The 21,061-nt window shown below is 38.4% G+C and overlaps 1 protein-coding gene across 8 annotated transcripts in view; it reads right to left on the bottom strand.

Annotated features, from left to right (window-relative positions):
* The window catches only part of RhoGAP100F (Rho GTPase activating protein at 100F), a 66,669-nt gene that overhangs the window by 12,305 nt on the left and 33,303 nt on the right, over nucleotides 1-21,061 (bottom strand). For 3 of the 8 annotated variants that reach the window (XM_065490887.1, XM_065490892.1, XM_065490894.1), the window contains exons 1-8: nucleotides 14,053-14,316; nucleotides 10,110-10,244; nucleotides 9,202-9,387; nucleotides 7,757-8,080; nucleotides 6,911-7,186; nucleotides 5,064-5,294; nucleotides 2,822-3,256; nucleotides 408-767 (exon numbers count right to left, since the gene is read on the bottom strand). In XM_065490887.1, coding sequence (XP_065346959.1) covers nucleotides 408-767; nucleotides 2,822-3,256; nucleotides 5,064-5,294; nucleotides 6,911-7,186; nucleotides 7,757-8,080; nucleotides 9,202-9,387; nucleotides 10,110-10,244; nucleotides 14,053-14,316 — 2,211 coding nt within the window. Of the gene's footprint in view, nucleotides 1-407; nucleotides 768-2,821; nucleotides 3,257-5,063; nucleotides 5,295-6,910; nucleotides 7,187-7,756; nucleotides 8,081-9,201; nucleotides 9,388-10,109; nucleotides 10,245-14,052; nucleotides 14,317-21,061 lie in introns of those variants that run through there. The other 5 variants (XM_065490893.1, XM_065490891.1, XM_065490890.1 and 2 more) reach the window with 4 other exon arrangements.

The following is a 21,061-nucleotide window of genomic DNA, read 5'->3' as shown; positions in this document are numbered from 1 at the left end:
CTTAGTGTTCGAAGCCGCCAACAGATGGCACCACCGTATACTTTCGTAATAAATTTAATTTTAAGCTACTTCCGCTGCGATTTCCGACTCAATATTGCCACTGTGCATTCTTCACTTAATTTTCTTTCTTTTGACGTTCTGAAAACCAAAATCGGTCAAGCCAATCGCCGTAGAATCGTGAAATACTATTTCTTGATATAAAAAATATTATCCGACGATTTTACGGCAAATGGCTGAACCGATTTTGGTTTTCAGCACGTCAAAAGAAAGCACATTAAGTAAAGAACCCAAATTGGAAGGATTGAGTCTGAATACGCAGCGGAAGTGCCTTAAAATCAAATTTATTACGAAAGCATACAGTGGCGCCATCTGCTGGTGGCTGAATTAGTCAAGTCTGTTATGCTTACCCTGTCGATGAGGGTGAGGTTTTCTGCGCTGAAGGTGAATCTTGGTCGGTGCGTGCTGAGGATGTCGCTGGCGAGGCTGTTGCTCCTGCCGGAGGCGCGGAGGCGGTCGTAGATGGCGCTGGTGGACGGCGTGCGCTGCATCCACGTGCGGTACTCCTCGGACGTGAAGATGCTCGGCGACGACGGCACCCGGCCCCGCTTGATCAGCGGCATCTCGGGCGCCGACAGGGCGCCGTCGCTGTCGTAGTCGTGCGCCGTCGGGCCCATCGTCCGGTCGAAGCGCACCAGGCCCCGCGACCGACCGCGGTTGTAGTCGCGCGGCAGCGAGTTGCTCCGCAGTCCGTGTTGTGCTTGTAAACTCTGAACAAAAATTGAACACACAAAAATCAGTATACGGTTTTATTAAATTGGAAAATCATTCCTATCTCTGCCTAACATTTTATCTAAAAATTTGGAAAGAGCTTAAGTTTTCCCAGAGTGCCGTTTAATTTTCAAGATTGAAATTCCGGTTGACTGAAAATCACGATTTAGTTCACCGGGAAAGAAATTTACTGGTGGATGGATCGCGACAAAAACTCGAAAAACCGTTTAAGTTTTCCTTATAAAATCTACTGCCAAAAATGTGTTAAAAATTGCCGAAATTACAAAAGTTTGTCACGAAGGGAATTCCTTGTGTTATGTTCCTAAAAGTCCGACAGGAAATTGAAAATTTTCATTTTAAGTCTAGATTTCCATTTGATTCAGTTTTATTTATCTAAACAATTCTGTATTATTTTAAATTTAAATCAAAATTCTACTTAGGTAAAATAATTGTTGAAATGTATTTTATTGAGTGAACGACTGAATTAATAAGTAAATGGGAACTTTTTTTTTCATTCGAAGATTTAAAAAGAAAGATCCTGCAGGCGTCAATTTTGTGATGAGTTTAGCAACAGTAAAATTTCTCAGCAAATGAGGACAGGATGAGAAACAAGAAAATTTTCTGTGAAATTTCATGTAATATAGTAAGCATTTATAATTAAGCAACTAATGCCTCAAAAAAAATAGTCTTATATGAATTTTGAAATGTACTGGGTTGCGAAAGATTTATACATTTCAAACTACTTAAATGAGCTTTTAATACTGCTCAAAATTTAAGTTTATGTTGTCTAATAAAAAATGTCGTTAAAACATAATTTGTTAAACGTGTTATTTTAGTAAAATTAATTAAAATAATTGTTTCTTTATCTCGTTTGTTAAATTCTAACTTTTATTTTATGTTAAACTTAAAGGTATCTTGAAATTGCTTTTCGCCAAATAATTTGTTTGGCTTTAAAGATGAGATTCTATACCCTGATGAGTGCGAGGGCTGATTTAACCGAGGAATTTTCACAATCACCGTCGATGTCGAATTCAATATCCCTGCGACGGATTTAAAAAAGTAATTCATATTTTGAGATAAATAATGTTTTACCAAACCGTTAATTCTTTTACTTAATTTGCGGATCAAATGAATTTTATAGAATTAAAATTTACAGATTTCAGTTGGTTAAAAAATCATCGACTTTTGCAAAATCTCGAGATTTAAAGTGGATAATTGCTACTAAAAAACCCGAGAACATCCTTGTTGTCAATACATAAAATATTCCCCAAAAATTGTGATACGCTTTTGGACAGATCTCGCTGTCAAAAGCGCTTGAAATTTCCAAATTTTGAATTTAAACTATAGCAACTATTGCAAATTTTAGAACAAATTGTTAAAACTAGCAATTTTATTTTTTAGCCTCAAATCCATTCGGACAAAATATTGTTCCTTTCAATCAAGGTGGGGAAAATTTGTCCTTTTCGGGGTAGATTTTGTTTGAAATGAGCCACGATTGCCCTTCGAGTTTTGTTTGCTGATTTAATATTTGAGCAGTTCCAGGGAAATTCCGAGCTTGAAGCCTGGAAAAGGGGCTGAATTGAATTGAAATATTATGTTAACCAACCTAAATTTTGATTCAGGAAAAAACACTAATTTATTAAAAAGTTGCAAATGAAAGGTCAAGGTCGCCTTTAGCGGCACTTTTTTCAAAATTTCGATTTTTCAGGATGATTTGATATTATTGAAATTCTGCACAGGTACGTCAAGTTTCATTGCTGCAATCGCGATACTTTTGCTGAAATTTGAATTTGAAACTTGAAACGCGGCTCAAAGCCACCTTTAAATTGAAAATGGGCCTAAAGTTGATAAAATCAAATCCAATAATTTACTAAGGCACTCCAAGGGTAACTGAATTCGATCAATTTTGGTCAATTCGAACCCTCAGGGTCGACCCTGACGAGAATTAGAGGGTCCAAACCTAAAAATCTGTCCTAAATCATCGGGTTTGTAGTCGTTTCAAATTTTTTCAACCCTTAAAAGTTCAAATTTGAAATAATTTCTCTAGTCGTACCTGAAGTGCGGCTGTGTACTGTCCGCGTCGCTGCTCAGCCGCGGCGAGGCTGCTGGTGAGCTGCAGGTAGCTCCTCCTGGGGACGGTGGTGGCCTCTGTGTCGGACGCGTAGTCGAGGCTGGGGGTGCGCCTGCGCGGGACGCCGGCGACTGCGGCGGCGGAGGCGCCTCCGTAGCCTCGGTAGGAGGCGGCGGAGGCGCCGGAGAGGGACTTTTGGTGCGAGGAGCGCTGGCGGACGTAGTCGTAGACGTCGGAGGTGTCGACGCGCGGCAAATGCTGGTCGCTGCCGGAGCGGGGCACGCCGCGGCGCATGCCCAGCGTGCCCGAGGACAGCAGCCGCGACACCGGCTGGTGCGGGCGGCGGCCCGTCGTGCTGGACGAGCCCGGCCCACCGTAGAAGGTGTGCACCTGATAGGGGTAATACGAGGCGGTGCTCTTTTATTGGTTTTTGTATCACAAGTGGCGGTTTGGTGCACGGGGGAGGATACCAAAAACAGAAAGAGAGAGAAAAAAACGTGTCACAACCAGAGTGCAAACAGTGCTGCGTGAGGAAAAGAGAGACAGACAGGTCAGCATTTGCCCAGTGCAGAGTATGTGCGCCAAGACAGTTAGTTAAACGACAATTGGACGTCAAAATTGGTTCAATTTTTCATTTGGAGCCGAAAATCTGATAGTCAAAGAGTGCCGTCGCTATTTTTGGCTTTGAAGAAAATTTCAAGGTCGATTTAAAAATAAAAAATCTTCGAAATCTCTAGAAAATTTTTAAATTTTTTCTGAAATCTAATTAATTAAAAAAATTCCAATGGCACTTCAATTAACTAAAATTTCCAGCTGCACATGAAAAACATGTTAAATATTTTTGACGCACAAATGCCCTTTAAGCAGCGAGTCGGGCGACGTTTGGCCGCCCGACTCGCCACTCTGACAGAATTTACGTCTCAGTGAAAGGGGAATTGCGTGGTTCCTTTCCCGAAAATCGGATTTGTCATCACCCTGAACCTTTCGGTAAGGTGTGATCGCTTCCGTTTTGTGGGAAATTGATTCTTTACTAAAACTTTGCATTCTCAACAATGTGTCTATGGAGCACTCCCGTCACGAAGGTGTGCAGTGTAACACAAATTGCAAGATTAAACGTTTGCCAAAATCCAGAATCCAGATGCTCGATTATTGGTTTCAACGAAATTTTCGTAATTTCCAGATAAAATTATTTTTGCTCATTTAAATATTAATTTTTAAAATTAAGATAGAATTAACAGCATTATTCAGCATTATTTATTGCCTGAAATTTTACTAAAACTATTAGTTTTTTAAGTGTCTTGTCTAGTACCCTTTTGTGGGCTAAATATTAAATTGAGGGTCATAAATTTCCGGATTTTACAACTTTTAAATTTACTCTAGACCCAAAAATATTTAATGCTTGAGGATAAATTAATATTAATTCTTTTACCATAATTTTAGAATTTTATGAAATTAGAAAAAATGGTTAGTAAACTTAAATTTTACAAAATGGTTAAAATTAAGATTTTCCATGAATGATTAGCTAAAATCCTTGAATCTGAAGGAAGGGAACTTTTAAATTACTTTTTGGATTATATATTATGGAAAAAAGGAAAAAAATGAAGATAAATAAATTGTATTTATAGCAATTTTCCAAAAATGCATTTGGTAAATTTCTACCTTTACTTTATTTTAAACTTTGCCAGCTCCCAGATTATTTACAGATTTTCTCTCAAGCCCAAATTTTCGGTAACTGTAAAATTTGTCGTTTGCGTAGATTTGGATCACCATCCATTTCGTTATAAGACACTTCAGCCCAGATTTCAGAATTTTCAAATCCAATTATCTGTGCATTCTTGGCTTAAAAATGTTCATTTCCTAAACTGTAAATCGAATTCGGTTCAGTCAATCGCGGTAGAAACGACAGCAAAGGTTTTCAGTCTTTAAAATTTGAAATGAAATATTTAAAATTTTAAAAAACTTAAAAAATGAATCTTTCAGAATCTCGCTGGTTAATAGTTGTTGGCAAACATTTAAACTGCAACAACGTGTTGGTTCTGCGTGTGCTCGTGAGCTAGACAAGGACTATCTCTACGCGCGATATGAGTGTTATAGTATCTCAAATTTTGTACAAGTGGCTAATGAGAATGAGACGATCGAGCTAAGTGACTAATTCCATCTTTCACTGATGCATTATTTCCATCAACATGATTTGACATCTAGCTCGCACTACACTGCGGCTCACCTTTTCGGCCAGAGACTCTAGGGTTTTGGGATAATTCCTGTCAAAGGGTTGGAAGTGTTGCTGGCCCATCGACGGCTTGGGCTGCGTCGTGATGGGCGGCGGCGGCGGCTGGTACGGCGCCCACGACTGGTGTTGCTGCTGCTGCTGCTGCGCCGCCTGCTGTTGCTGCTGCTCGTGCAGATGCCGCGCGTACTCTGGCCGCGAGTTGTAGTACAAGTACGGGTCCGACTCCTGCGAATTACAAATCAAACATCTCTCGCAACTTAGTTTGAGACAAAAAAAAATAATGAATTTTATGCAAATCGTGTCAGAAAAAAATTAAATGATTGTTCATGGGGCTGGGAATTTATTTTTTCTGGGCTTCCGATATATTTAGAGTGAAATGTTAGTGATTTTTTTGTTTAAAAAATAAAATTTCATGGTAAGTTAACCCTAACCAACCTATTTTTTCCATGTCCTGCAGGCCAAAAGTGCCTCAAAATCCAATTTTTCGAATTGGACTGGTTACGCCCTTTTTTTTGAGCAATTGCTTCCAGGATGAGAAAAATTTTGAAAATTTAACTGTGAGAAGATAAAAAATAGTACGTTTGAGTCTTGAAAGAAATTTTTTTTTTTTTTTTTGCAAAAAATGCAGATTTTCGAAAGGGGTCTGTGTTTGGCTTTATTAAAATTCACCAGTTCATAGTACCGTTAAATACTGCCTAAATTCAGAAAGCTGATTAAATTTCCAGTTTTTCCCCCACTCAGCAAATTTTGCTCAAATTTAATATTTTCGAAAAAAATTCGTCTAAAAATTTCAGCTGGCCGTTAAAGAAACTTGAAATTTTTTGGGAAAAATCGAAATACCCAAAATTAAGCTAATTTTTTCAAGGATCATCTCAGAATAATTTCTTTTTAATTTTAACAATTTCTATGATTTTCAGAGACTGCGTATGATTCAAAGAATTTTTTTATTGATTTTAAAGGACAGATTCATAGTTTACCATGTGCGAAAATTTCAAATTTTTCTGATAATGAAAATGCAATTAATATGATAACTGAGCGCCGACCGCCTTCTGTATTACAACCAGAAGCGTACTTTTAGACCAAGCTTAAAATATTCTGCTTAAGACAGTCTTTAACGGTCTAATTTGTTTGAAGAAGCGCTAATATTTTGCTTTTGAGTACATTTTTGCCAATTTAAAAAAAATCTGGTGCAGTATTCCAGCTCAAAAATATTGTTTAACCGCTTTTCTGCAAAAATAAAATGAAAAATTGGTTTCCTTGCATTCAATACCTTTACTTTGGTCATTATTTATTTTTAATTGGGGACTAATCTTTAAGCTTTAGCTTCAGTAAGAGCTTTCCATCCTAATTTGAAATTTGATTCGTGCAGAGAGTTGAGCCATTCGATAAAATGTTTTTTTATAATATTTATTAGTGACCTAGCTGCCTTCCTTGTTTTTGTTACTTTCAAACCGGTGTTTTTTTTTTGCTTTTTGTTATTATCAGAATATCTTGAATAATTATATATTCTAAGATAATAGTAATTTTAAACTCCATTCAATTAATATTTATTTTTTATTTTAGTTTTACAATTTAGCGAATAAAATGTCATACTTTTATTTAAATATATTAAAATTGCTGGTTATTTTCCAAAAACTAAGTTGAAAAAATCATTTTAATTCTAAGCCTTTTTGAAAATGGCACTTCAAAAATCGTAAGAAATATGTATCGACACTACTTCTTTTAGGTTTTAAATTTTAAAAACATAGCATTTCCTTAAAAAAATAAATATAACGCCAAATTTTATGAAATCGCTTTTCTGGTAACCATCAGTGTATCGTTTTATAAATAGAAACACTCGCCTGTCCCATGTTGTTGAGTCCGAGCTGCTGCTGCGAGTGTGCGCGCGCGATGCCGGCCGAGTAGGCGGACGAGTGGTGTCCAGGAATCCTCTGCAGGGTGGCGGACGCGCCGGGCCGCTGGTGCAGGCCGTACGGGTCCCTCAGCATCGACATGCTGAGTCCGTTCTCGCCGTTGCTCGTGCTCTCGGCGTCCGGGCCGTCGTCGCCCAAATCCAGATCCTTCTTCATCACAACCACAGGTGGCGCTGGCTTCATGTCCAGCGACCGCGCCTGAAACTGTCCCATTAGATAACCAACTCTTGCCACTTTTCAAATTTTTTTTATAATTGATTTTACGGCCAAAAGCGTATTAAATCGAAGCGTAATTTACCATTAAATTGCTAAAATGCTGACAAAATTCAATATTTGCTTAAAAATCTTGATTTTCTTCTTAAAAAAACTGCCAGTATTTTTTCTAACTCAAAAAATGTAGATCCTTTATAAAATCAAAGGGTTTCTGCACCTCTATTTAATTTTTTTGTCATTGGAGTGTTCGAGAAAATCTAAAAACGAATTATTTAAAGTCGTACATAGCAAATTTCAGGAAAGAAACGCTCCAAAATTCCATGCGTGGCTCAATTTTTTAATATCTCAAAAACTCCCACTTTAAATCTCTATTCAAACCGAAATATTTCGCACGAAATTTAAATCACGACATTTAAAAAAAGCATGAAAGTGAACTCTCCTTTTGAGAGTCGAAACAAAATTTGCATCTTCAAAGAAGCAAATATTTTAAATCATCTCTTTCAATTTTATTTAAAAAAAAATGATTAAAACTAGATAAAAAAAATAAAATGTGATAATTACTGCTGGTCCCGCTGAGGTGCCCGGTCCGCCGGGTCCGGTGGCCATGCCGCGCCTGCGTCTGGTGGTGAGCACCAGGCGTCGCGGGATGGACATGATGATGACGACGTCGTCCAGGCTGATCCTGGTGACGTCGACCAGGTTGACGGCCAGGATCTCGTCGCTGACGTGCAGGCAGCCGCTGTGGTAGACGGGCGACTCGAGCGCGATCCGCGAGATGAAGACGCCCTCGTTGCGGTCGTTGCCGTTGCCCTCGCGGATGTACAGTCCCAGCGTCTGCCCTGGCCGCTTTACGATCTCCACAAAGTGCACCGCGTGCTTCGAGTCCTGAGTTACGCAAAAAAATAACACATGCCTATACAGTCCAACTTATTTTTTTTTAGACAAAATCGGGGATGTTTTAATTTAAATTAGGCATGGGTTGTAGGAGAGTTTTTATTAAGGGGTTAAATATGGTATTTTGGGGGTGAGGGTGGACGGTTAGCACCCTTAAAATTCATCAGTCCATTAGGGGTGATTAAGGTGAGTCATATTTGGTGTGTTTATTGCAATTTTTACCCGGAATTTTCACAAAAATCGAAAAATTCCTGTTTTATAAATTTCAAAGTGGAGTTTCTCGAAAACCTCATAATTAAAAACGTGATGGGAACATCCAATGAGCACTTTTCTTGCAATTTCTAACTAATTTGCATCAGCATAGACTGCCAAAAATTGTCTCAAATGTGTCGCAAATCCAAATTAGTAAATGTGTTTTGTAAATAAATTAATTTTGCACAAACTAATGATCGCCAAGGCTTAAAATGCTAATTTGTAAATATGATTGTGACTTGGGTCGTCTTTGGCTGCTGCATGACGTTAAATTTTTAAATTGCAAAGTTTTGAATTTAATATTTTTTTGTTATTTAAAAAGCAATAAATAATTTTTGTATGTCAATTTGGCCGTTCAATGTTATTTATTTTTTCTGAGTCAGAAATAAAGATTAAACTGATCAGAGTTAGAAATATCTTTCAAGTAAACTGAAATTATTTGCTAAGCGAAGATCTTATTGTCATGTTTATTTTAAAATATTTTAGGTGAAGCAAAATTAAATAATTTTGATTGTAATTCAAGCGTGAAATATTTCCAAAATAAAAAATGATATTCCGCTTTAATAGCAAATATTTTAGTTTAAAGTTTAAAACCTTATTTAAATGAAGCAAAATTTCAATTTGATTTTAATCGAAAAAATTTTGCTCATGGGTAAAAACGTCAAATTTGAACACAAACGTGAAAATTCCTATTCAGTAAGAAAAACTTTGAACGAATTGATGTTGCCATCTTGAAATTTAGAATCGAAACAACATCCGATAAAAAATTCATAGAAATAAGTCAAGCTAAACCGGAGCAGATAAAAATCTGAATTATGTCGGGGCGTGCGTGAGAGAAAGAAAAAGAAATTGCGTCGTACTTGCAGCATGAGAAATCGCTTGACGGCGTCCTGCGCGGCGCGCCCCATGTGTCTGGGATCGAGCATCCGCACCACCATCTCGCCGCGCCGCTCCACAGCCTCCAGAGCAGCTGCCGTCGTCGCATCGTGGTCGTTCTCGACTGTCTCGATTTGCCGGAATATCTCCGTCGATATCCCACTCACCTGCTCGAAAATCACCACACAACGTCATTTCTAATACACTTGGTTACATTTTGCGGACATCATCTAAAATTAATATACAAAATTAATTTTAAAATCTAAAAAGGAAATCATAATCTCTGCTTTAGCTTTTATTTATTTTATTCATTATTCGAGTAGAACATTGAATTTTAAAAGGTTTAATTATAATATTTTAAGAATTTTACAGAGAGATGAGAGATTATCTGTGCAATTAATCGTTTTTGCAATATTTTCTTGTAACTATTTCGTTTTATGTACTGACATTCGAGAATAAACACGTTCTGTATATATTTTCATCCAATAATGTACTGTAAAATTTAGCAGAACTGATTTTTTAAATAATTATGGTATTTGAATTTCACATGACATAATTTTGCACTATTTGCTTCATTATTTTTATATAAATAAATTATTGGGGTTATTGAAAAATATTATTTAATATGAAATGACAAAAAATTAGCATGTTTATAAATTGATTTGTTGTAAATAAATTTATTATATCCATAGCATTAGGGCAGAACAAAATTGAGGATGATTGTTAAAATAAAAAATCGACAAATTTGAAAAATCAAGCGGGTCGGGTCGACGAATAAAAGGCCTGAGAAACACACACAAACACGTGCGGTGGGCCATCAAACGGAAATAGCCATTTGATATTACACCGAGTAGTTTTTGATGGGATTGCGCATGAATTATTCAATGAATACCTTTCTGAAATCTCCTTGTATGACCATGGGCGGCGGCTCTCTCGGCCGCAGGCCACCCATGGTCTGCTGTTGCTGCATCTGCTGTTGCGTCTGCCGCCGAGGACTCGTGGCCAAGTCTGGATTTGCATCTCGGCCCTGTCAACACAAACAGAATTTTTTAATGATGGCTATGAATTTGACAAAAAAAATCAACGCTTTATAAGAACAATTTTTGAAGCAGGAATATTCTTTACATTTTTTTTTTAAATTGCTCAAAAGTTTGATATTGCGATCGAATCTAATTTTTTTCCAAACATTTTACTGTCAATTTTTTAATCTAAGATTATTTATGAGAGAATGAGCCTACCTTTTTACAATCCAAGTGAAATTAAAAATTTGCAGTGAATTTACAAAAGATTTCAAGATTTTGAGCGAGAGTTGGATTTGTTTTTCTTAACTGTATTTTTCCTCTGTGTCTATGAAATCTAAATATTTGGCTCGAAGATCCCCATATATTTCCTCGGGGCATCCCTATTGGGCTTTTCTAGGATTTTTATTACAAGAAAATTTAAAAATGTATAAATCTTTCTTCTAGTACTTTATTCACGGAAAGAAATAAACGATAAAAAAGAATAAAAAAAGAATAATACGATTTCTTAGGAAACTTGATCTAATTTAAAGTGAAATCAATGAGATATCCACACCAGCAATCAGCTCACAATTAGAATCTGTGAAAATAATGTCCATTTATGCTCAATTTTTGGAATATATTAAGAAAACTCATCTCCTCGAGGTAAAATATCAAAATTAAGGTGTGTATTTGATTTCTCTCGTTAGGCTCAATCGAATGAATATCAAATTTAAGTTCAAAGTTCGTTACAGCGCATTTTCTGAAATTTCTGGGTGTTTTTCATAGCCTTTAAAACAATAATTTAACATCTGATCCTTTGAACGTAGTGCCAAAAGCACACGTGAAGGCTTGTGAAAAATTTCAGAGTAGTTTTCCCTTTCATTTTCGAAAAATGTATTTCCAAACCTTCAAAAGCACCAATTTTTAAAAAATTGACATTGCCAAATCTCGAGTACTAACTAACAGAATTGCAAAAATTGCACACCGTTATGATGACGAGTTAAGAGGGATGCTAACCATTCAATATCCACCCCGAAATGATGATATTTCCACCCTATTGATTAAAAAACGTGAAAAATACAAAAAATCCATTCCTGGTCCTTATCAAATATTTTATTTTTGATATATCAGCAGATTTTTACTGTTTAACAAAATATCCTAGACAGAAAATTAGCTTTTTTGCGATCCCATTACGCAAACAAATGGTCATTTATTTCTGCTGGTTTTCTATGAAAAACAAAAAGTGGACAAAAACATGGTAAAATAATTCCTCTTAGATAGTGTGCCGCTAGCAAACAATTCTAACAAAAGCAAAAACGACTTGTCCATCGTGTGGAATGGCCAATTTTGACCCGTTCCGCCACAAGAGCGGTAATTTGGCTTTAATCACGGAAGGTGTTTGGTCGTGAGGCAAAAACGACATTGCGGCGTTGTTCGGTGGCTGCTCAATTAAACAGCCTTTCTCGGATGTAGCCTGCACACACATAGACACACACACACAAACGAGGAGCAGAGCAGACGCTGCTTTTAAAAATTTATTGCCTGCATCATTACTCCGGAGCCTCTTTGCGATACACAAAAACGCCGGGGAAAAGGATGCGAACAACTGCGCTCCACTCACACAACTTTCGCCATAAAAACACCCCTGAGATAGATCCTTTACGACGCAGCCAATGGCCAATATTTGGCTAGCAGACTTCGTGACACACTGCTTTCCCTCTGTATTGAGAGGCAAGTTTAATTGTCCTCTAAAGGCCACGAGGCTGCCTATTTGAATATTTTGAATTCTGTCGAGCACCAAAAACAGGAATTTTGCGGAGTTTGAGTATCTTGCCACAAGGCCAGATTTTTGTAGGGCTTCTACAGATTGAGCTTAAAATATTTTTCAAATTTGATGTCGAAAAAAAGAGAACTGGTAATTACTATTTAAAAATGTTTCCCCAAAATGTAAAAAATTATATTTTCAAATATCATGTTGAATGGTCAAAGTACGGATTCTAAATAATTTTTAAAAATGAAATGATTAATTGCGTGGATAATTTTAAAAATTATAAAAAACATTTATTTTCAAGGAGAAAATGTAAATTTTAATATTTAAACATCTTGAAAAATTTAGACTTCAATAAGTTTGTTTATGCATACGTTGAATTGGATTAGAATTCAAGGTGTTGCAACTAAGCCATAACGGTTTTATTGAATGCTTTTCTTAGGAGAGTGTACAAAGCAAGAAAATAAATAAACATGATATTGGATGTGCATTGTTGCGTTCTTAATATAGAATCAAATAATATCCATTTGAAAACAGAAACATAATGAAGGGAGAGTTTTGAATAAATTCCCATAAATAGACAAATTACTTTTTTCTGCAGAGAATGGATGAGACAAATTTAAAGGGGGGGGGGGGAAGCTCAGATATCAATGGACAGTTCGAGATCGAGTAAAAATTTAACTAATAGAGTCACCTCGTCATTATTTAATGTTTCACAGGGATTTTGTTCTCTCGTTGCTTATGAGTGCTCCTGTTTTTTTTCTTTTGCTTTTAAACTGTTACATTACAGATGAGAGTCTACAGAAAATTTAAAAATCAGGCCTAAATCTTCGTGACGAGCCTATAACACTATCAGATCTATGCGAAAAATTCGTATTTAACTGAAACTAAATTTACAGCGTAATTTTTTAAAGTTAAATAAGGAAGCTATCAGGAAATAACAAGTACATAATAATTGTTCAAAAAGTAAAAAAAAACGGAATTAACAGGGGGAAAAAATAATTTTTATTTGTATTAATTGTTGGCTTGAGCAAAAGAAATTGACGCAAAGGAATGTGCAATGATCAAAGGAGGAACAAGCCAAAGTAAAAATTCAGATTTTGTCCATTTTGTTCGGAAAATCGTAGAAATTCATAGTATTCTCTAGGTATATTTCGATTCGAGATCTACCCAGTAGGGTAAACCTTTTGACGAGGAGTTGTACTTGATAAATTTTGCCTGCAAGTTAATAATAGCTAACGATTTTATATCATTTCCTGTTAATATCATCTTTTGGTGTTTAAATTTCAATTTCTATAATTTATCAGGTGGAAAGGTTGCTAAATATCAGAATTAAAGATTCCACATCCTGACTACACAAGCAAATAAAAAAATTCCTATTACAACTTGGGAATTAAACCAACATTCTTTAACATCTTTTTCATACTTGATCAATTTGAGAGGTTCTCAAGTCTTTAAATAAAATATGAGGTTGTTTTAGACTGCAGTGTCAACCACCGAATATAGGCCACTTTCAAAAGCTATCCACGCGCCTTCCGATTCCGCCTGAATGACATTATTGGTCCATTTCCCGTTGAGAGCATCCCGATTTAACGAAATCAGCCATTGCTCGGACGGTTTTGTTTCAAAGTTTCGGCCGTCAACTGGCAATAATTGCCGAATTCGGTTTGGTGGAGCATCAATTTTCGATAGTCTCGCGCCACAGGGGGTGTCGGGGTCGGAAAGGGACGCAGAAAGAGCGAGCGGGAGAGAGAGAGAGAGAGCGGCTATGCTACAGCCCTGTTATTGATCAGCGAAGGCTGCATTTTCTCTCTCGTCTTCTCGTCTTCTTTGCTGAATCAAAATCTCGCTTTGCCGCCACGCCCACTCGGCGGCTCGGAAACGCGTGCGAGTGCGATTCAATCGGGAGCAACGCATCGATTGCTGCTAATTAACGCGAGCAGAAAAATAATAAAAAAGTCGGAGAAGAATATAAAAAGCGAGGTATGCATTCCGCTGGGCAGCAGCGCCGAGCAAAAAGCCTAAATCGGATTTCGGCAGGGGCTCCTCGGGGACGCCGCACTCACCAGGGGTCTGTTGGCCCCCGCGGAGGGCCTGTAGTCGCCGTCGGTGCTGGAGCGGGAGAAGAAGCAGCCGCACCGCGAGTTGTTGGCCGCCCCGGTGCCGAGGTCACACATGGTCTGGCCGCCTTTTATGTCAAGCAGCAGCGGCAGGCACCAGCAGCAGCAACAATGCCTCTGGCACGCGTCGCAGTAGCACACGACATTGTTGTGCCGGCCGCTCGTCCCGTTCTTGGCCGGCCAACAGCACGACGTCGTCGACGCCGACATTCCATCAGGCACCGACGAGGACGGGCCGCTTCCGCCGTTGCTGCTGCTGCTGCTGCTGCATCATTCTAACAAGTCTATGGTGTCGGCCAACTCCGTGCCACCTCGCCCGCCGCCACTCTGCCTGCCACTCGCCCCCCGCGCGCGCCTACAAAGAATTAACCCTCGCTTTCATCCCCCGCAGACTCAAAAATCAGGACTGTCAACCCTTAAGGGAGGCGGCTAAATTCCGGCACGCCGCCCCCAGCAAACAGGTGAGACAGCCAGCCGACCCACCACCGACCTTTGAGGATTCGCACGTTACCCCCTGAATAATTAATCGCCAGCCAACAACTTTCAAAAGCGCCTCGGGAAATTCCACAACTTGATTTTTCTTCTTGAAGCACAACAATGAAATCACGCGGATCTATTAAATAAGGGTTAAAAAGTTGAAACATTTAAAAATAGTAAAACTTGACGTTCATTAAAAACTGAAACCTACTTCAGATTTAATTTAAACCCATCCTCCGCAAAAACCCCTTTTAATCACCCACTAAACTAGGTCAACGGACCATTTCGCGGCCAGGCACAACCGCATTTGCCGACATTTCCGCTGCACTCCTAGCACTCTCCCCCCAACATTTTCTGAATTTGATTGAAATTGAAGCAGCCTGTTGCGGACGGGGCAATTTTTCGAGATGAATCGATTTGGCGTGAATTTTATTGGGTCCCGAAGTGATAAGGGGGTGCACAACAGTTGGCAGCCGTGGCGAATGCAGCAGCATCACAGAGCAAACTCGAAAATCCATATCAATATAGCGGGAGGAGAGAGAAAATCGATTTCGGGATGAAACCGAAATTCGTGTCAGTCGCGGCGCCGTAGTAAAATTCCGCGCCACGCGCCGGCAGCTCGTAAATTCCGTGAAAAAGAAACGTTCGTTTTTATTTTTAACAAACTTTTTTAATTTCGAATCCGACGCACGGGTATAATACATAACAGGGGATTAAAGAGAAATTCCGGCCAGCCTCCTGTGTTTATTTAATCTCGTCGAGAAGTTTTCTGATTGAGGAAATGCGATATAAAGTTAATGAATTTTCCAGGTAGCAAAACGAGTGAGCGAGCGCAGTTTCAAGTCTGGCTGGCGCATCTCCATGGCGACACGCGGCGAAACCCCTGTATTCCCTATTCAGCTCGGCGGCGGCATCGACCCGCAAGGCTTAGTTCCCGCCGCCGACAGCCCCTTCGGAGGGCAGCACTGCGCAAGGGCACACTCCTCGTCGTCGTCGTCGTACGTGTACTACGCGAGTAAAATGGGTCATTCCGGTTCGCCACGGGCGCAATCCGATGCTTTCGCCGGTCGCTCAGACAAAGCAATAAATAAATATGCAAATGACTGATGCGATTTCAGCACCGCTGACCCATTTTTTATAATGACTCCAAGCCATCAATTTTCGCCAGGGTAAAATATTAATGACGGTTTTTTTTATTATTTTCTTTCTCCCATTCGCCCGCGGACATTTTGTACGTTTAAAGTGGATGTTAACAGGTCAACAATGAATAAAAATTTGATTGTTTCGAATTCGCAAATTATTCCAATGATTTGGAAAGAGCTAAAATAAAATCAAGATGTTTTTCGCTTGATTTAAATCCCTCTCATCAAAATCTGGCTAACATTGTGCGAATTTCGACGTAAATTTCCCTTCTGGGAAAATAAATCCTGATTTTTACTACGGAAAAAGTGATCAGCGGATTCTCAGAAATTTCAGCGGTTAACCCCGGAAAATTGTAAACCTTTCCCCAGCAGTCTTAGGGAATTTTCCAATTAGAGAAAAAAAATATTTCAGCGCAGACCCACTTTAAAGAGCAAGCCGGCGGGGTCGTGAACGGCCGGAGCGGAGGGGTGTGCAATTAGAATAACGCCCTCTTCCGCACGCACAGCACACCGCCTGCAATTGTAAGGTGCATGAATGACGAGTATTTTTACGTTTTTCGGCTGACGTCACGGTTACTCCAAAGGCAGCGGTGGCAGTGCCACCTGCTCTTCAGCCACTCGACTCTCGGCTTGCGCTCGACGGGGCGGAGGGGGAAGGGGGATGGGGGTGAAAGGGCTGTGTGTGCCCGCCCGTTCATATTTAGCAGATGCTCTTGCTCTCACTCACTCGCGCGCGCCACGAATATCCATTATGCAAACGAGACCCGTGCTTTTTCAATAAACGACACACTCACACATACAAAACGGAATTCAATCTCTGTTGTTGTGTGTTGGCTGGGTGCGAGAGAGCCGAGAGCCGAGAGTCGGGCCGCGCGTGAAAAGAGGCTCGTCGCCTGTTTTTTCACGCCCGACGGCCGTCTCTGTTCAGCGCAGACAATGCTGAAAATTTGAATATTGATTTTCATCGGCGTTTTTCTGAAAGCCGGATCAATCTGCAAGCTTGAAAGGCGAAATTTTATCCGTTTATTTTAGATTTGTATTCTAAAAACGTTTGATTTAACAGTAGAGTAATGAGTTTAATTTAATTGGATTATTTTTCCTCACATCGTTACGGGTAAATAGCGTCATACAGATGAAGAAAAAAACGACTAAAATCTACAATGTAAACTATTTTCTCAAGCTGTAAATATTTGCACTTAAAAAAAATTAAAAATGAATATTTTTAACTCTCCATTTAATTTGTTGATCTTATTAGGGTATGAGAAACTAGAAAAATTCATTCATAATTTATGAGGAGTCCATAAAATTGATGTGATAGTGTGATTTTTGTTCCAAGTAACACCAAAGAATCCTTAACTGCCTGGTGGAATAAATTTATTTTCCGGAAATCAACGTGGTGTGGTTCAAAAATCGATAAATTGGCGAAAATTCACAAAATGTGACTAGATTTAATCAGTAAAAAACAAAAAAGGCTATACAGAAATAAAATATTGATCAAAACATGGAATACTTTAAAATGAGAGGAACTTCCTGAGGAAAATGAATTCTAAGAAATAACTGATAAGAAAAAATTAAAAATTAAATAAAACCAACTATAGTCATTGTGCCCCGTTAAGGATTGAAACAAAACTTTTGAAATTTTGGAACATGGCTGCTGGGCTGCTGCAGCAAAAAGTCATCACTTATTATTTTTTATTTATTTTCTTAAAAGGAGAAGCTACAACACCAACACGCTGATTTTTGGGCTATTTTTCATTAGACCAACCCCTGGAAAATTTAGGGGTGCATTAAAACCCCCTGCATCATCCTTCTTTTACTCGTCAAAAGTGATGATCTGCATCAGTTCTGAATTCAGTTCGGAGAAAAATATTTTTAATTAATTTAATGGAAAAATCTGAAAACAATTGCTTAACAAAGTAAAATTGATTTTACACCATTTTTATGTGCGCGTGACCTTTGGCCTACGAAGTTGGCTCTGCGCTGTACCCGATTCGATTTAATGGCGTGGGTTTTGTTTCACTTTCTCATTTAGAAGCCAAAATAATTGCATTTATATGTATTGAATTTTAAAAAGCCTCACATTTATTTTCCAACAACGCTGGGTTTTTTTTTAATTTTTGATAAAGAAAATTCCTTTTGTGAAGTACTATTAAAGAGCTGAATAATAAGTAGCAATTTCTTAATACTCATTTAACTTCGACACTAACGAATGTTGATTTCTTTTGATTTTGCTAGCATATTGCTGTGCAGTCATAAAAATTTAAATAAAATCTTTTAAAAATTACGAATATCTAAAAAAGCAAAAATAATAACATGGAAAAAATGCCTATAAGCTGGCAACAATTGTTGGCTACGATAAGCAGTTGATCAAATTGCAATTTGTTAACAATATGCAATAATGAAAAAGGATTTTAAAATTTTCTACATTGCTTGATCATTTTTTTTTTGCAAATTTCGATTCGTCTCCAACGGCGTATTTGGTGATATCTTCGTTTTGAAATAAATTAAAATTTCAATTAGGTAAAGAGTCCTCACATTTGAATAACATGCAAACCTTGCAGCCAATTTTTTTCTAAAATAAAAATAAATCAATACATTACATTTTGGACTTTAATAGAATCCTTTTTGCCGTACCAAAATGCTCTTTAGATGTGCTCAATATTTCTCCTGTCACTTTAAGAATGCAATAAAAAAGTAAAAAGCCACTCTCAGCGCGTGATACAATCGGACACCTGTTTTTGTTTACCCAAAAGAAGAAGAAGAAGAGAAATTGAGCGAGAGAGGAATGAGAAATCCCTAGCGCCCGCTGACGCTGATCTGATCGCCGGCAATAAATAAGGCACACGCTCACGCACGCGCGCGCGTCTGTGTGTCTGTCTCGTCCACCCGTCTGGCTCTTTTGCGGCTGCAATAATTATTTCACGAGAGCAAATCAAGTAGTGCTCTCGCAGCACTTTTAATGGCCGGCCGGCCGGTCGGAGCGGACACACAATGCAAGTGCGGCATAATTGGCTGTTGAGACAGCGCCGCCAGACCGGACAGGATTCGAGGCTCGCTTTTGCTCGGAATGAGAATGAGCTGCTTTCCTGCTGCTCCATCAATCAATAAAACACCGCGGCCGCGGCGACTGTGTTCCATCTTCACCCTCGTTCTCTCTCGATTCGCGCCCACACGCCGCCTCTCTCGCCCAGCTCGGCCGCCTTCATTAAACTTTGATTTGTTTAATCACGCGCCGCTCTCTCTAGCTCTCCTCTCGAGCACCAGACGTGGCTGAAATTCAACTCTCGTCGATTTGCTATCCACTTGGGAAGCTCGAAGCTAGCAGGTTGGAAATTAATTACGAGCAAAGTAACCCTCCAGGATTTTAAATTCTGGAGATGGGAATTTTTGGAGAATTGGCAAAAAGTCGACTTAATTATTAAGGCTTTTTGGTTCAAAATCAGAAAGGGACAATTTTATAATTTTTTTTTGTAACGAAAATTGAGCAAACATGCATTTCTACTAAATTCATTAATTATTCTTACAGTTTTCGAGTTTTTTAATTCTTCCTAAGTCAAAAAATGCAGATTTTAATGGTCTGAATTTTTAATTGAGAGGGAAATCAAGATTTAAAATCAAACCATCCACATTATGGAGATTCAGCCAAAATAAATATTTGCGCACAAACTAGAAATCTCCATTTTTTTCCAGCCTGTTTAAAAATTATTTAATTACAGACTGACATACAAATTAGCAAACACAGACTTCACAACAATTTTCACTTCTACAAACTGACGAGCCATTTAAATAAATTGAGGCCTTCAAAGCTTTTTAGCACCCCTATGTACTAAAAAATGGCAGGGAGCCATTTTTGCTGACAGACACATGTTTACGACACGCTTGTCACGGGTTTTCATATTTTTTCAGCTGTAAAAAATTGATCTATCACTTCTGCGCGAGTGAGGACTGTGTTTGTGCAAATACTGCGACAAAAACAAATCAATTTCTATATACGATCAACCTTGTGAGTTTACTTTGTTTTGCACATTGCATGACTAAAATGCAAAATTACAATTTAAAAGTTATTTACATTTCATCTTTAAATTATTATAAGATGCAGAAAAATTAATATAAGCTTCCTTATTCCTCCCAGCATAATTCAAATATATTTACAGTCTGTTTTTAGTATTGGCAGCCTGTTTTTTGTAATTTCCTCGTATTAATTAAACGGATTCAGTTAATTGGCTTAAATAATTTAATTAAATATTCAAAATTATAAAAGTTTTAACTTTTTCGATTTCAAATCCTTATATTTTTACCATTTTTAACTCAAAAATTATTGTTGACGTAGAGATCAACTACCAGACTTGTAAAACCGTAAAATTTTCATGTAATAGTCAATCTGCTAATTTTCGACGAATAAATAACAATGTATTTCATAAACCAGAAAGCATATTACCAAGTCAAATAAAAATTAGCGAGCACGAGATGATATTCCAACACTAATTTTAGCATGAGAACTTTGTAGCCCTGATTGCGATGTACCTTTGTAGCTTTTGACCTTTCCGTTTGTCGTGTGCGAATTTGCAAAACAAATTAGGCGCAGAAGCAGAGCGTGTTTTGTGTCGGCGCAATCCGTCTCTCTTTGTGAGTGGCTGGCGGGTCGAGTCTTTCGTCCGTCGGTCCGTTGTGCTTCATACTCGGCTTTTGCCAAGCGAGAAAGCTTTTCAAAAGGCGCAGAGCATTAGTTATGCAACCAGCGCGAATAAATGCACTGATAAAAGCCCCTCCGCGCGCGCGAGAAAAACAAAAAGAAAAAACTGATGCTGGCGGCGGCGGCGGCGGCGGCGGCGCATTCCTATCGCCTCCGCCCGATGAATTCCTGCGGTTTGCAACTCAGCCAGCTGCATGAAACTCTAGATTGAGCTGAATCAATTAGCAGGGTTGCCAAAAACTGAATTGTCATTAAAAAAAAATACAGTGAAACCCTGACAACAGGAAACCCTCATTTTTTTACAATTTTTACCTATTTCTTGAAGTTCTAATTTTTTTAAAATTAAAAATAATATTTGTTAGAGTATTTTTCGCCTCTAGACATTTATTTGTTAAAAATTGAGCGGTGAGAATTAGACGCTTAGTCAATTAGACGCTTACAATTGTTGACTGTGTATTATTATTTTCGCAAAACGGTGGGTTTTGCAGCCAACATGAAATTTTGAGTCGTGGTTGTATCGATCGCGGCCCCTTTTTGAGTCAACACAACCCCACAAGCTCTTGTTTCTTTAATGCACTAAACCGCACACTGCCAGGCTTGTTTTTTCGTGAAAACCTTGCGCCCGGCGCTGAGTCGAGTTGCT

This window comes from Cloeon dipterum, chromosome 4 (genome assembly GCF_949628265.1).
Source record: "Cloeon dipterum chromosome 4, ieCloDipt1.1, whole genome shotgun sequence".
Taxonomy (NCBI): Eukaryota; Metazoa; Arthropoda; class Insecta; order Ephemeroptera; family Baetidae; genus Cloeon; species Cloeon dipterum.
This window is presented reverse-complemented; position numbering and strand designations above follow the sequence as displayed.